The 11,549-nt window shown below is 49.1% G+C and overlaps 2 protein-coding genes across 2 annotated transcripts in view; both read right to left on the reverse strand.

Moving 5' to 3' along the window:
- Window positions 1-191, reverse strand: part of Sart1 (squamous cell carcinoma antigen recognized by T cells) — a 9,641-nt gene extending 9,450 nt beyond the window's left edge. Inside the window, exon 1 of the mRNA XM_013020896.1 lies at window positions 8-191. Coding sequence (XP_012876350.1) covers window positions 8-146 — 139 coding nt within the window. The 5' untranslated portion in view covers window positions 147-191. The remainder of the gene's footprint in view (window positions 1-7) is intronic.
- A 1,361-nt stretch (window positions 192-1,552) lies between these two features.
- Window positions 1,553-11,549, reverse strand: part of Tsga10ip (testis specific, 10 interacting protein) — a 10,548-nt gene continuing 551 nt past the window's right edge. Inside the window, exons 2-8 of the mRNA XM_013020897.1 lie at window positions 9,185-9,315; window positions 8,407-9,098; window positions 8,083-8,230; window positions 4,662-4,832; window positions 2,839-2,938; window positions 2,594-2,724; window positions 1,553-1,679 (exon numbers count right to left, since the gene is read on the reverse strand). Of these exons, the coding sequence (XP_012876351.1) occupies window positions 1,553-1,679; window positions 2,594-2,724; window positions 2,839-2,938; window positions 4,662-4,832; window positions 8,083-8,230; window positions 8,407-9,098; window positions 9,185-9,315 (1,500 nt within the window). The remainder of the gene's footprint in view (window positions 1,680-2,593; window positions 2,725-2,838; window positions 2,939-4,661; window positions 4,833-8,082; window positions 8,231-8,406; window positions 9,099-9,184; window positions 9,316-11,549) is intronic.

Genomic DNA, 11,549 nt, shown 5'->3' on the forward strand with positions numbered 1-11,549 from the left:
CGCTCGCCGCCGCCGCCGCCACTCCGGTGCTTGTGTTTTTTGTGCTCCCGATGGCGCGGTGGCTGCTCGCTGGCGCTCCCAGTCCCGGCCGCCGCCGTCGTCCCCGCCGCCTCCTTCTCTCCGCGGTGCTTTTTAGACGAGCCCATGGCGGCAAGTCTACGGGAGCGGGTGGCCGACGAGCCCCGACGGCGCAAAATGGAAACACTTCCGGGTCGTGCGGCGGACGCTGTTTTGTTGCCGGAAACCAAGAGCGGCGACTTCCGTCGTATACTAGGAAGCCTACCCCCAAAGGCTCACGGGTAAGGCCGAGTCGGAACCCAGCCTTCGCCACTTCCCTGGGCCGGATGATTATCTGCGCATGCGCCCCAGTGGGTACACGGTAGTAGGCTGCTTTGGCTGCTGGAGGCTCCGACTCCGTTGTAAGGACCTTGAATCCTTTGTACACGCGCTTCCTAGGGTGAGGGGCGAGAGGGTCCTTCCTTGCCTTCCTCTTGCACGGTGTGTCCTTTGCTCTGAAGGACGGCTCCCTCCTCTCCACTGAGCAGCCTTCTATTAGGCTACATGGAGTATTAGACAACGTATGTTTTCCTCTTTCGCCCAGAGCCCCATAACCAACATTGTTAACAAACGGTTTCCCTGTTTTTTTGTTTTCTTTTGTTTCGTTGTTGTTGTTTTTTTTTGTCGGTCGTGGGGCTTGAACTCTGGGCCTGGGCGCTGTCCCTCAGCTCTTCAGCTCAAGGCGAGCGCTCTACCACTTGAGCTACAGCGCCACTTCCGATTTTCTGGTGGTTTATTGGAGATAGGAGTCTCACGGTCTTTCCTGCCTGGGCTGGCTTTGAACTGCGATCCTCAGATCTCAGTCTCCTGAGTAGCTAGGATTACAGGTGTGAGCCACCAGCGCCCGGCTTGTGTTTGTTTTTTTTTGCCAGTCCTAGGGCTTGAACTCGGGGCCTGGGCTCTGTCTGTGAACCTGTCTGTGCTCAAGACTAGCACGCTGCCACTTGAGCCACAGCAGCCACTTCGGTTTTTTCTGTGTACATGGTACTGAGGAATCAAACCCAGAGCTTCATGCATGCTAGGCAAGCACTCTACCACTGAGCCCCTCTACCCACTCTTAATCAGTATGGTTCTAAAGTCCTAGCTAGAGCAATAAGGCAGGCAAAAGGAAAGGAATTTAAGTAAAGAAGAGATTAGATTATCCTTTATTTGCTCATGATAGTGTTTCTGAACTTAACAGATCTTTCAGACTCCAAACAGCTTCCTGGAATCATGGGTTTATTTGTCCAGGCTGGCTTCAGATGGCAATCCTCAGATCTCAGCATCCGGAATAGCTAGGACTCTAGGTGTAATCCACCAGCACCCGGCTAGCCATTGCTTTCCAAGATATCCCAGCCCTCTGGAGCAGAAACAGGATGTGTGTGCTGGGTGGTGGGCAACCAGAGCTCCTGGTTATGTGAGTACAGGTAAGCCTGCTGCCACTCCTAATCCCAACCTATAGCTTCCCCTTCCCCCAGAAATCGTACGCGGTATCTTCCAAAAAAGCCTTTAATATTTATCTCGAGGGTTTCTCTGGGACCAGGCATGGGGAAGAGTATCTGCCCGACTGAGCATCCATGGCTTCTGTTCTTGGGGGGCTCTGAGAAGAGGGCTTCATTCTTATCCCTACTGACCGATGGCTCCTTAAAGACAGATAGAAGTTAATGGGTTCCATAGGTCTCCACCCTATGCCAAGATGGCCATTGATGACTGTGAGTCCAGATCCAACTCCTGTGTAACTCTGGGCAAATGATTCCCCTTCTTTTGAGTTTCTTTATTGTGAAGTTGGCCTTGTAATCCCTGCTTTGTATACCTGGGGTGGCTAATGGGGCACTGGCCTTCATATGAGGTGCTCAGATGGCTACAGAGTCCCAGATTAGCTCTGACAGTTAGGGATTCCTGTGTCTTTAAACAAGGTCCTGGCCTTCAGTTTCTCGGGTTCTTCATTGGAAAATGAGAACAAGGACTAACAATGTGGCTCATGTGGTAAAGCACGTGCTTAGCAAGAGAGGACTCTGAGTTCAAATCCCAGTACCACCCAAAAAAATTCAACACAATTGTTTGGAGTCTTTTCTTTTTGTTAGTCGTGGAGCTTGAACTTTGGGCCTGGGCGCTGTCCCTCAGCTCTTTAGCTCAAGGCGAACACCCTACCGCTTGAGCCACAGCACCACTTCAGTTTTCTGGTGGTTAATTGGAGATAGAGTCTCATGGACTTTCCTGCCTGGGCTGGCTTTGAACCATGATCGACCAGATCTCAGCCTCCTGAGTAGCTAGGATTACAGGCGTGAGCCACCAGCGCGCGGCTGTCTGGAGTCTTTAACTCCCATTTCCTGTATGGAGAGCAGGAAATGTTTCTATTTCTCCTTACTTTAATCCTGTTATACTAAACTTGAAGAGGAGGAAGAGGAGTTAGGAGGGAGAGGAAGGGGGAACAGTAGCCCTGGCCCACGTTCTAGGGTGACATGGAGGAGACCCTCCAGAGCCCAGAGGCTAGCCTTGTCTTCCCTCCCCACGACAGCTAGCTAGAGCCAGTCCCTTGGCCAGCCAGTGGCCTCACCTGGACTTCCGGGAGGTGCCCTCTTTGTGCCCGTGCCCCTTTCCTGCCTCAGCCAGCAGCAGCTCCTCATCTACACCCAGGGCTGACAGCACCTGGGAGAAGCGCCGGGTGACAGTGAGCCGAGCGTTGGCCTGAGGAAAAAGAAGAGGGGTTCCCGCTCTTCCCGGGGCTGCTGAAGCTCTGATGACTAAGGGGCCTCAGGGCTTCCAGGGGCGCTGTCTGCTTGCACCATTGCGATCCCTCACCTGCATGGCCTGCTGGAATAGGAAGGGTCGGGCCTGCACCCGGTGCCGGATGCCTTGCAGCTCAGTCTGGTACTCAACAAAGCGCTGTCGCTCCTGGCGCCTGTGGGAGAGACGAGACTGAGTGGCTAACAGGCCACAACCCATATCCAGGCCAGCGCCTGCCAAACCTAACTGATCATTAAAAAATGTGAAGCCAGCCCTCATGCCGGTAATCCTAGCTACTCTAGAAGCTAAGATCTGAGGATTGAGGTTCAAAACCAGCCCAGGCAGGAATGTCCGTGAGACTTTTTATCTCCAAATTAACCACCAGAAAACCAGAAGTGGTGCTGTGGCTCAAATGATAGAATGCTAGCCTTGAGCTGAAGAGCTGAGGGACAGTGCCCAGGCCCCACAAGCCCCACAACTGACAAAAAAAAAAAAGAAAGAAAATGTGAAACAAGGTGCTAGTGGCTCATGCCTGTAATCCTAGCTATTCGGAGGCTGAGATCAGGATCACAGTTTGAAGCCAGCACAGGCAGCAAAGTGCATGAGACTCCCATCTCCAGTGAACCACCAAAAAGTCAAAAGTGGAGTTGTGGCTCAAGTGGTAGAGCCTTGAGTGAAAAAGCTAAGGGACAGTGCTCAGGCCCCGAGTTCAAGTGTGCCCATGCATGCACACACACACACACACACACCAGCAAAAAAGTCAGAAATAGAGGTATGGCTCAAATGATAGAACACCAGCCTTGGGTGGAGAAAGCCAACCAAGAGCTAGAGGCTCTGAGTGCAATCCCTGGTATGGACACAAAGAACAGAGCAAAAAAGAAACAGAGCTGAGTGCTGGTGGCTCATGCCTGTAGCTACTCGGGAGGCTGGGATCTGAGGAGCTAGCCTGGGCAGAAATGTCTATAAAACTCTTATCTCCAATTAACCACCAAAAAGTCAGAAATGAAGCTGTGCTTCAAGGGGTAAAGTGCCAGCTTTGAGCAAAAAAAAAACTCAGTGACAGCTCCCAGGCCTGGCACAGAAACAAAAAATGGTCAAAATACAGGAAGAAAATAAAACAGCCAGGCTGGGAAGGTGGCTCAGTGGTAGAGTGCTTGCCTCGCATGCATGAGGCCTGGGTTTGATTCCTCAGCACCACATAAGCAGAAAAAGCTCTGTGGCTCAAGTAGTAGAGCGCTAGCCTTGAGGCTAAGAGCTGAGGGACAGCACCCAGGCCTAGAGTTCAGGCCCCATGACTGACGAAAAAGAAGAAGGAGGCGGGGGAGGAGTTGGGGGGAATGGGGAGGAGGAGGAAGAAAAAACACCTAACTCCACCTGACCATGTACAGTAGTCTCCAGGAGAAGTCCCAGCAGGGCTGTTCATGACCCACCTTAAGTACTACTGTAATGTTTTTGTTTATTAATAAACATGTCTGGCTCTAGGAATCAGAAAAATGGGTTTCAAAACTAAGCATGGATAGAACATTTGACCTTGAGCATCCCACAGTTCTTTTGTTGTTGTTGTTGGTCGTGGAGCCTGAACTCTGGGCCTGGGCACTGTCCCTCAGCCCTTCAGCTCAAGGCTAGCACTCTACCACTTGAGCCATGGCGCCACTTCCAGCTTTTTTCTTTTTGCTTATGTGGTGCTGAGGAATCAAACCCAGGGCCTCATGCATGCAAGGCAAGCGCTCTACCATTGAGCCACCTTCCCAGCATCCCATTGTTCTTATTCACTGAGTGACCTTGGACCAACCCTTTCTCCTCAGTCCCCAACATCTTCATCTGTGACTGTGGCCTGGCCAACCTGCCTTGGGATCCTGCAGCGTGACCACCAGGTCCTCCTGGCCCTGGGCTCCTACCTCAGCTCCTCCAGCTTGTGCTGGGTAGTCCCGGAACCTTTGCTCCCTCGGGGTGCATAGGCTGCCAGACAACGGGCCACCTGGTGCTGAACTCGCTGTTCCCGGGCCCTTCGCATCTCAGCCTGCTGGCGCTCCTCCTGCTGCTGCCGCTCCCAGGCCAGCAACAGGCTTCTGGTGGGGAGAGAGAACAAAAAGGAGTAAAATCCATGGGAGGGCCCGGCACCGGTGACTCACGCCTGTAACCCTAGCTACTCAGGAGGCTGAGATCTGAGGATCATGGTTCAAAGCCAGCCCAGGCAGAAAAGTCGTGAGACTCTGATCTCCAATAAGCCACTAGAAAAAAACTGGAAGTGGTGCTGTGGCTCAAGTGGTAGAGAGCCTACCTTGAGCTGAAGGAGCTCAGGGACAGCCTCCAGGCCCAGAATTCAAGCCCCATGATCAACCAAAAAAAAATAAGTCCACGGGAGGGTAAGCCTCAAGGAGGGCTAGGGAGATTGGGGGGGAAAGACTGCAGGAAGAACTGGGGGTCCCAGAGAGTGAAGGGGGTTTATTGTGGAAGTGTGGGCTGAAGGAGGCTGCTTCTAGCACTGTTGCAAAATTCAGCCTTTCTCTTTCCTGCACTGAGCTCCAGTTTTGAACTTTGGCCCAGGCCTCTGAACCCGTGTGGAGCTCAGCATCCTCCCTAGGACTCTGCTTCAATGGTTTGAAGCACAGTTCTACCGATGGATAGACAGACAGATGACTAAAGGAATAGGAAAGAGAGCAAATGCTAAAAGGGTCAACTGAAGGATGAATGGTAGGGACAGTCAAATGGCCAAGAATTAAAGATCTGGAACATTCTAGTGATATACCACTTAAACCATACCTTCAGTCCTTAGACCTGGAACTACTTTCTGCAGATCTCAAGGCAGTTTCTTCTTACCAGATCTTTGTTCAAATGTCACTCCTAACCATACAGACTTTCCCTGAACCCCTCATCAGCTCCACTTCCCGTTTTATTGTGGTTAATTGGAGATAAGAGTCTCACAGACATTTCTGCCCAGGCTGGCTTTGAACTGTGATCCTCAGATCTCAGCTTCAGAAGCTTAGATTACAGGCATGAGCCACCAGTGCATCGCTAGCTACACCTTTTGTTTATTTCTTTATTATTTATATCCGTCTTTTCATAACGTTAGCCTCAGATACTCAGGTTTCTTGTGTTCATTTGCACTGCCAGAAAATCCCCAGCACGTAGAACAGTGTGTAACATATACCAAAATATTTGGTGGATTTACATATAACTGAATCCTGGTTATATAGAAAAATGGCCAGGCAGACAAAGAGATACCAAGCTGGGCGCTGGTGGCTCATGCCTGTAATCCTAGCTACTCAGGAGGCTGAGATCTCTGAGGATCATGGTTCAAAGCCAGCCTGGGCAGGAAAGTCTATGAGACTTTACTGTCTGGGCTGGCTTTGAATCGTGATTCTCAGATCTCAGCCTCCTAAGTAGCTAGGATTACAGGCGTGAACCACCGACTCTCGGCTTGTGAGACTCTTATCTCCAATAAACCACCAGAAATCCGGAAGTGGTGCTGTGGCTCAAGTGGTAGAGTGCTAGCCTTGTTGTTGTTGTTGTCGGTGGTGGGGCTTGAACTGTGGGCTTGGGCGTTCTCCCTGCGCTCTTCAGCTCAAGGCGAGCACTCTACCATTTGAGCCACAGCACCACTTCCGAGTGCGCTAGCCTTGAGCTGAAGAGCTGAGGGGCAGCACCAGGCCCAGAGTTCAAGCCCCACGACCAAAAACAAAAAAACAAAACCCTAGAGACATCATACTACCTGACTTCATCATATTCTATAAAGATATAATAACAAAAAAAAAGCATGGTACAAGTATTAAAAAGAAAAAAGACATACAAAGCATTGAATCAGAATAGAAGCTCATAAATCAATTCAATTGATACTCAATTGAACTTTTGTGGAAATATAAAGAACAGACAAGTCAGGAAGAAAACCGGAAGTGGCAATGTGGCTCAAATGGTAGAGCACTCTCCTTGAGCTGAAGAGCTGTTCAGGGGCTAGGAATGTAGCTCAATGGTCAAGGTTGTCTTAACATGGGCAAGGCCCTGAGTTCAATCCCCAGTACCAAAGGGAAAAAAAATAACAGGTTGCATGTATGGTTCAAGTAGTAAAGTGCTAAGCCTTGAGCAAAGAAGCCAGAGAACACAAGGCCCAGTAACAACATGTGTGTATGTGCATGGGCACCCACACACACCAGGATGAAGACAGATGTGGCATGTGGTGTCTGAAAACACTGTCCTTATAAAGTAGAAAGGAGAACAGTAGTTATCAAGTGCAGGACAATGCTGACAGGATGTTGGCACAAAAGGTACAAAATTTTAGCTAGAAAAGAGGAATTAATTCAAGAGATCTATTGTAGCATGTGGAGACTACAGTTAATGGGTTGTATGCTTCAAAATTATTCCAAAAGTAGATCTTAAGTGTTTGCAAGATATAAATATGTAAGAAAGCTCAAGGTCAGCACCCAGGCCCTGAGTTCAAGCTCCAGGACTTTCACTCAAAAAAAAAAAAAAAAACCCCAAAAACAAAAACACCAAGTATGTAAGCTAATGCATCTGTTAATCAGCTTGGTTTAATCATGCCAAAATGTGAGTGTGTGTGTATATATATTTCAAAACATATCTACAACTTCAAATAAACTTTTTTTGAAAGGACTGAAAGGTTCTAACAGAATGTTGAGTGTAATTTTCCCTCCTTCACATGCTACTTCAGCCTGGTTGAGCCAGCCTATAACTATCTCAGGGCTAAGGGCTACTTGAACCTTAGATCTCAGCCTCCTGAGTAGCTAGAATTACATGTGTGAGCCCAGCTCTTTAAAGAACTCTTAAGTCAATCCCCTTCTCTCCACCCATACCTGTTCCAAGCCCTAATCATTCCTCATCTAGACACTGCCATCAGCCCCTTCCTAGTCTTTAGCTTTCTCATTCTGCTCCCATGGTCTCCAGTTCAAGCCCAAGTATAATAATTGCTTAACTGAACTGACATAATTGTCTATGTATCTCATTTTCCAGACCCAGTCCTTCTCAGGGCTAGCCCAAGATTTAATTTTTATATCCTGAGGACCCAGGAATAGACAGATATGCATTGCAATAATCAGTTAATAGGTTAATGGATGGATAAAAAGCAAGAAATGAATGGAATGTGGTTTGGTTTAATATAGCTGGCCAAGTAGAGAGATGGATGGATGGATGGATGATGGATAGATAGATGAGAAAATGGATAGATGGATGGATGGGTGAGTGAACAGATAATTAGATAATCAAAAACCTTGCAAATAGATAAAGGAATAAATGAACATACAAGAGATCATGTCTTTTGGAGAACTGTCTCCTCCATCTTCCACCCTTGCTTCTTACTCCCTTTACCTGGTAGCTTCCTGTCGTTTGTGGAAGGTGCGATTAGGGAGGTTGGCAGACAGGAATGTTTCATCATCTCCCAAGGTATGGGCTTTTGCATTCTTATTGGAGGCCCGGAGAGCAGCGTGCAGTGCCTTCCACGTCGGCTTCTGGGAGCCTGGGCACAGAGGAATCAAGTCAAGGGATTGCCTCGTTCCTGGCCTACTGAGCGACCTCACCCCCAGCACCCAGAGGCCAACCCATCACCTTCTGACTCTCCACAGAGGGTCTTAGCTTCCCACCTTCTCTCCCCAGTGTAGCTTCATCGAGAACCCAGCTTTTTGAGGCCCTCACCATTACTGTCCAATTCTTGCTGTAACTGTTTGTGTAGCTTCTCCAGGTCCCAGGGCCCCTCCAAGTCCTTGGGCCTTGACTTTCCCTTCAGCAGCCCTCGGAGGCTGCTGGAGTTGGCACCCTTTTCGTGGCTCTGGCCTTGTAGGTCCCCTTCTTCTAAGGCCTCCTCGGAATTCTCCTTTTTCTTAGAGCTGTCCTTCCTTTCATGGAAGGTTTGAGGCGCCCCCTCTTCAGCCTCTTCTGATATATCTGAGAACTGTTCCTCATCCAAGATGGCGTCTCTCCTGTGGAGCTGGGGCGGTTCCTTAGAGCTCGGAACCTCTTCAGCCTCCTCAACCTCAGAGCTTTCTGACTCTGAGGCCTCCTCATTCTCTTCAGACTCTGATCCTGATTCAGCCTTGTTCTCAGCTTTATCAGGAGGCCGGGGGTCTTCTCCCCATGTTGACAGCCGCTGCTTCCTCTCTGGGTTTTGGGCCTCCATCTTCTGACAGAAGTCAAGGGCCTCTGGGAGGTTGATTGTGGACTTGTGCCTGGACCTGAGCTTGGACATGCCTGATGATAAGGGCCATAGGGATTGTTGGCTAGCAGCCTCAAACGAGTCCTGCTGAAGCAGAGCCAGGCCATCTGTGATGTAGCTCTCCCAGGCCCACTGGAAGGGGAATGAGGGTTTCCTAGCAGGAGAAGGAAAGAGACTGAAGAGGGAGATGGTCAGGGTCAGGGTCCTAGTTAGGGTCCCTCCAGACCCAGCCTTGCTCCCAGCCCATCCTTAGCTGCTTACCCCTTAGAGGAACCTTGACCTTTCTTGTTCCTCCTCCGAGGCTGGCGCTCCTTCTTTGCTGTCTGCCCTGTACTCTGAGATCTCTTCATTCCGTTATAACTCAGCATGACATCACCACCACCCTGTCTATCCTGGGACAGGGGAGGAAGCCAGCTCTGAGCAGCCTTCTGGACCATTCTACCCCTCCCCAGGGACCTTCCCTCCAAGCACCCTGACTGGGCCCTGTTACTTCTAAAAGTGACTGATCACAATGATCATCTTTCATATTAAAACAGCAAGAGCCAGGTGGCAGTGGCTCATGTCTGTAATCCTTGCTACTCAGGAGGCTGAGATTTGAGGATTACAATTTGAAACCATGTCAGGCAAGGAAGTCTGTGAGACCCCTTTTCTCTGAAGTGGAGCTGTGGCTCAAGTGACAGAGTGCAAGAAAAGCTCAGGATAGGTTCAGGCCCAGAGTTCCAGCCCCAGGATTGCCACAAAAACAAGCATACAACAACAACAAACAACAGCAAAATCCACCCCACCAGAACCCCTCTCCAGTGCTTAGGACTTTCAGGTATATGTACCTCCCTAAGGCCATGACCAATGAGATTAGGCCACATCATAGATTCACTATCACATAGGTCCAAAAACTGAGGCTCAGAATATTTCCAGTACAAACAGTTGATAAATATGTAAGGGAAGGAAAATGCTAGTTATCTAAATCCGTCTTAAAGTAATACATTTTCATTCTGTGTCCCATAAACATGTACAATTATATGTCATTTATGTGGATTGTTATTTTTTGTTTTTGTTTTTGGGTCCGGTCATGGGGCCTGAACTCTGGGCCTGGGCGCTGTCCCTCAGCTCAAGGCTAGCACTCTACCACTTGAGCCACAGCACCACTTCCAGCTTTTTTCTTTCTGCTTATGTGGTGCTGAGAAATTGAACCCAGGGCCTCAAGCATGCAAGGCAAGCACTTTACCACTGAGCCACCTTCCCAGCCCCTGTGGATTGGTTTTTTGTTTGTTTGTTGTTTTGGCCAGTCCTGTGGCTTGAACTCAGAGCCTGGGCACTGTCCCTGAGTTTTTGCTCAAGGATAGCGTGCTACCACTTGTGCCACAGTGCCACTTGTGGCCTTTTCTGTTTATGTGGTACGAAGGAATTGAACCCAGGGCTTCATGCATGCTAAGCAAACACTCTACCATTAAGCTACATGCCCAGCCTTCTGTATCATTTTAAATTTTAAAACAGAGAACTTTTTTTAAAAGATTTTTTGTTGTTGTTGACCATGGGGCTTGAACTTGGGGCTTGGGTGCTGTCCCTGAACTCTTTTGCTCAAGGCTAGTGTTCTACCACTTTGAGCCACATTGCCACTTCTGATTTTCGGGTGATTAATTGGAGATGAGAGTCTCATGGACTTTCCTGCTTGGGCTGGCTTTGTATAGTGATCCTCAAATCTCAGCCTCCTGAGTAGCTAGGATTACAGGCATGAGCCACCAACTCCTGTTGGTCAAGAAAAAAAAATCAGGGGGGCTGGGAAGGTAGCTCAGCGGTAGAGTGCATGCCCCTTGCAAGCATGAGGCCCTGGGTTCGATTCCTCAGCACCACATACACAGAAAAATCCGGAAGTAGCTATGTGGTTCAAGTGATATAGCACTACCCTTGAGCTGAAGAGCTGAGGGACAGTGCCCAGACCCAGAGTTCAGACCCCATGACCGGAAAAAAAAAAAAAAAAAGATCCAACTCTTAATACCTGGAGAACCAAGAAAAAAAAAAAAAAATCAGCCAGGTGTCAGTGGCTCCAGCCTATAATCCTAGCTACTCAAGAGACTGAGGTCTGAGGATCCTGGTTCAGAGCCAGCCTAGGCAGGAAAGTCTGTGATACTCTGATTCCAATTAATCATAAAAAAATAAACAAAAACAAAACAACAAAACAGAAGTGGAGCTGTAATTTAAGTGGTAGAGCGCTAGCCTTGAGCACAAAAGGTCAGGGACAGAGTCCAGACCCTGAGGTCAAATTTCAGGACCACTGGCATACACACACACACACAAGAGAAAGCCAGGATTAGTGGCACACATCTGTAATCCCAAACATGGGCCCCCCACCCCCTGCCATATGGGAGAATTTCAAGTTTGAGGCCAACTTGGGCAACTTGTAAGACTAGTTCTACATTTGAGTGTCTCAAGGGCTCTGGACTTGCTAGAGCCAACCCAACAGTACTCTTCCCACAGTCCTTCCCAAATTACTTTTTTTTTTTTTTTTTTTTGTCGGTCGTGGGGCTTGTACTCTGGGCCTGGGTGCTGTCCCTCAGCTCTTCAGCTCAAGGCCAGCGCTCTACCACTTGAGCTACAGCGCCACTTCCGGTTTTCTGGTGGTTTATTG

This window comes from Dipodomys ordii, unplaced genomic scaffold (genome assembly GCF_000151885.1).
Source record: "Dipodomys ordii isolate 6190 unplaced genomic scaffold, Dord_2.0 Scaffold54, whole genome shotgun sequence".
Lineage (NCBI taxonomy): Eukaryota > Metazoa > Chordata > Mammalia > Rodentia > Heteromyidae > Dipodomys > Dipodomys ordii.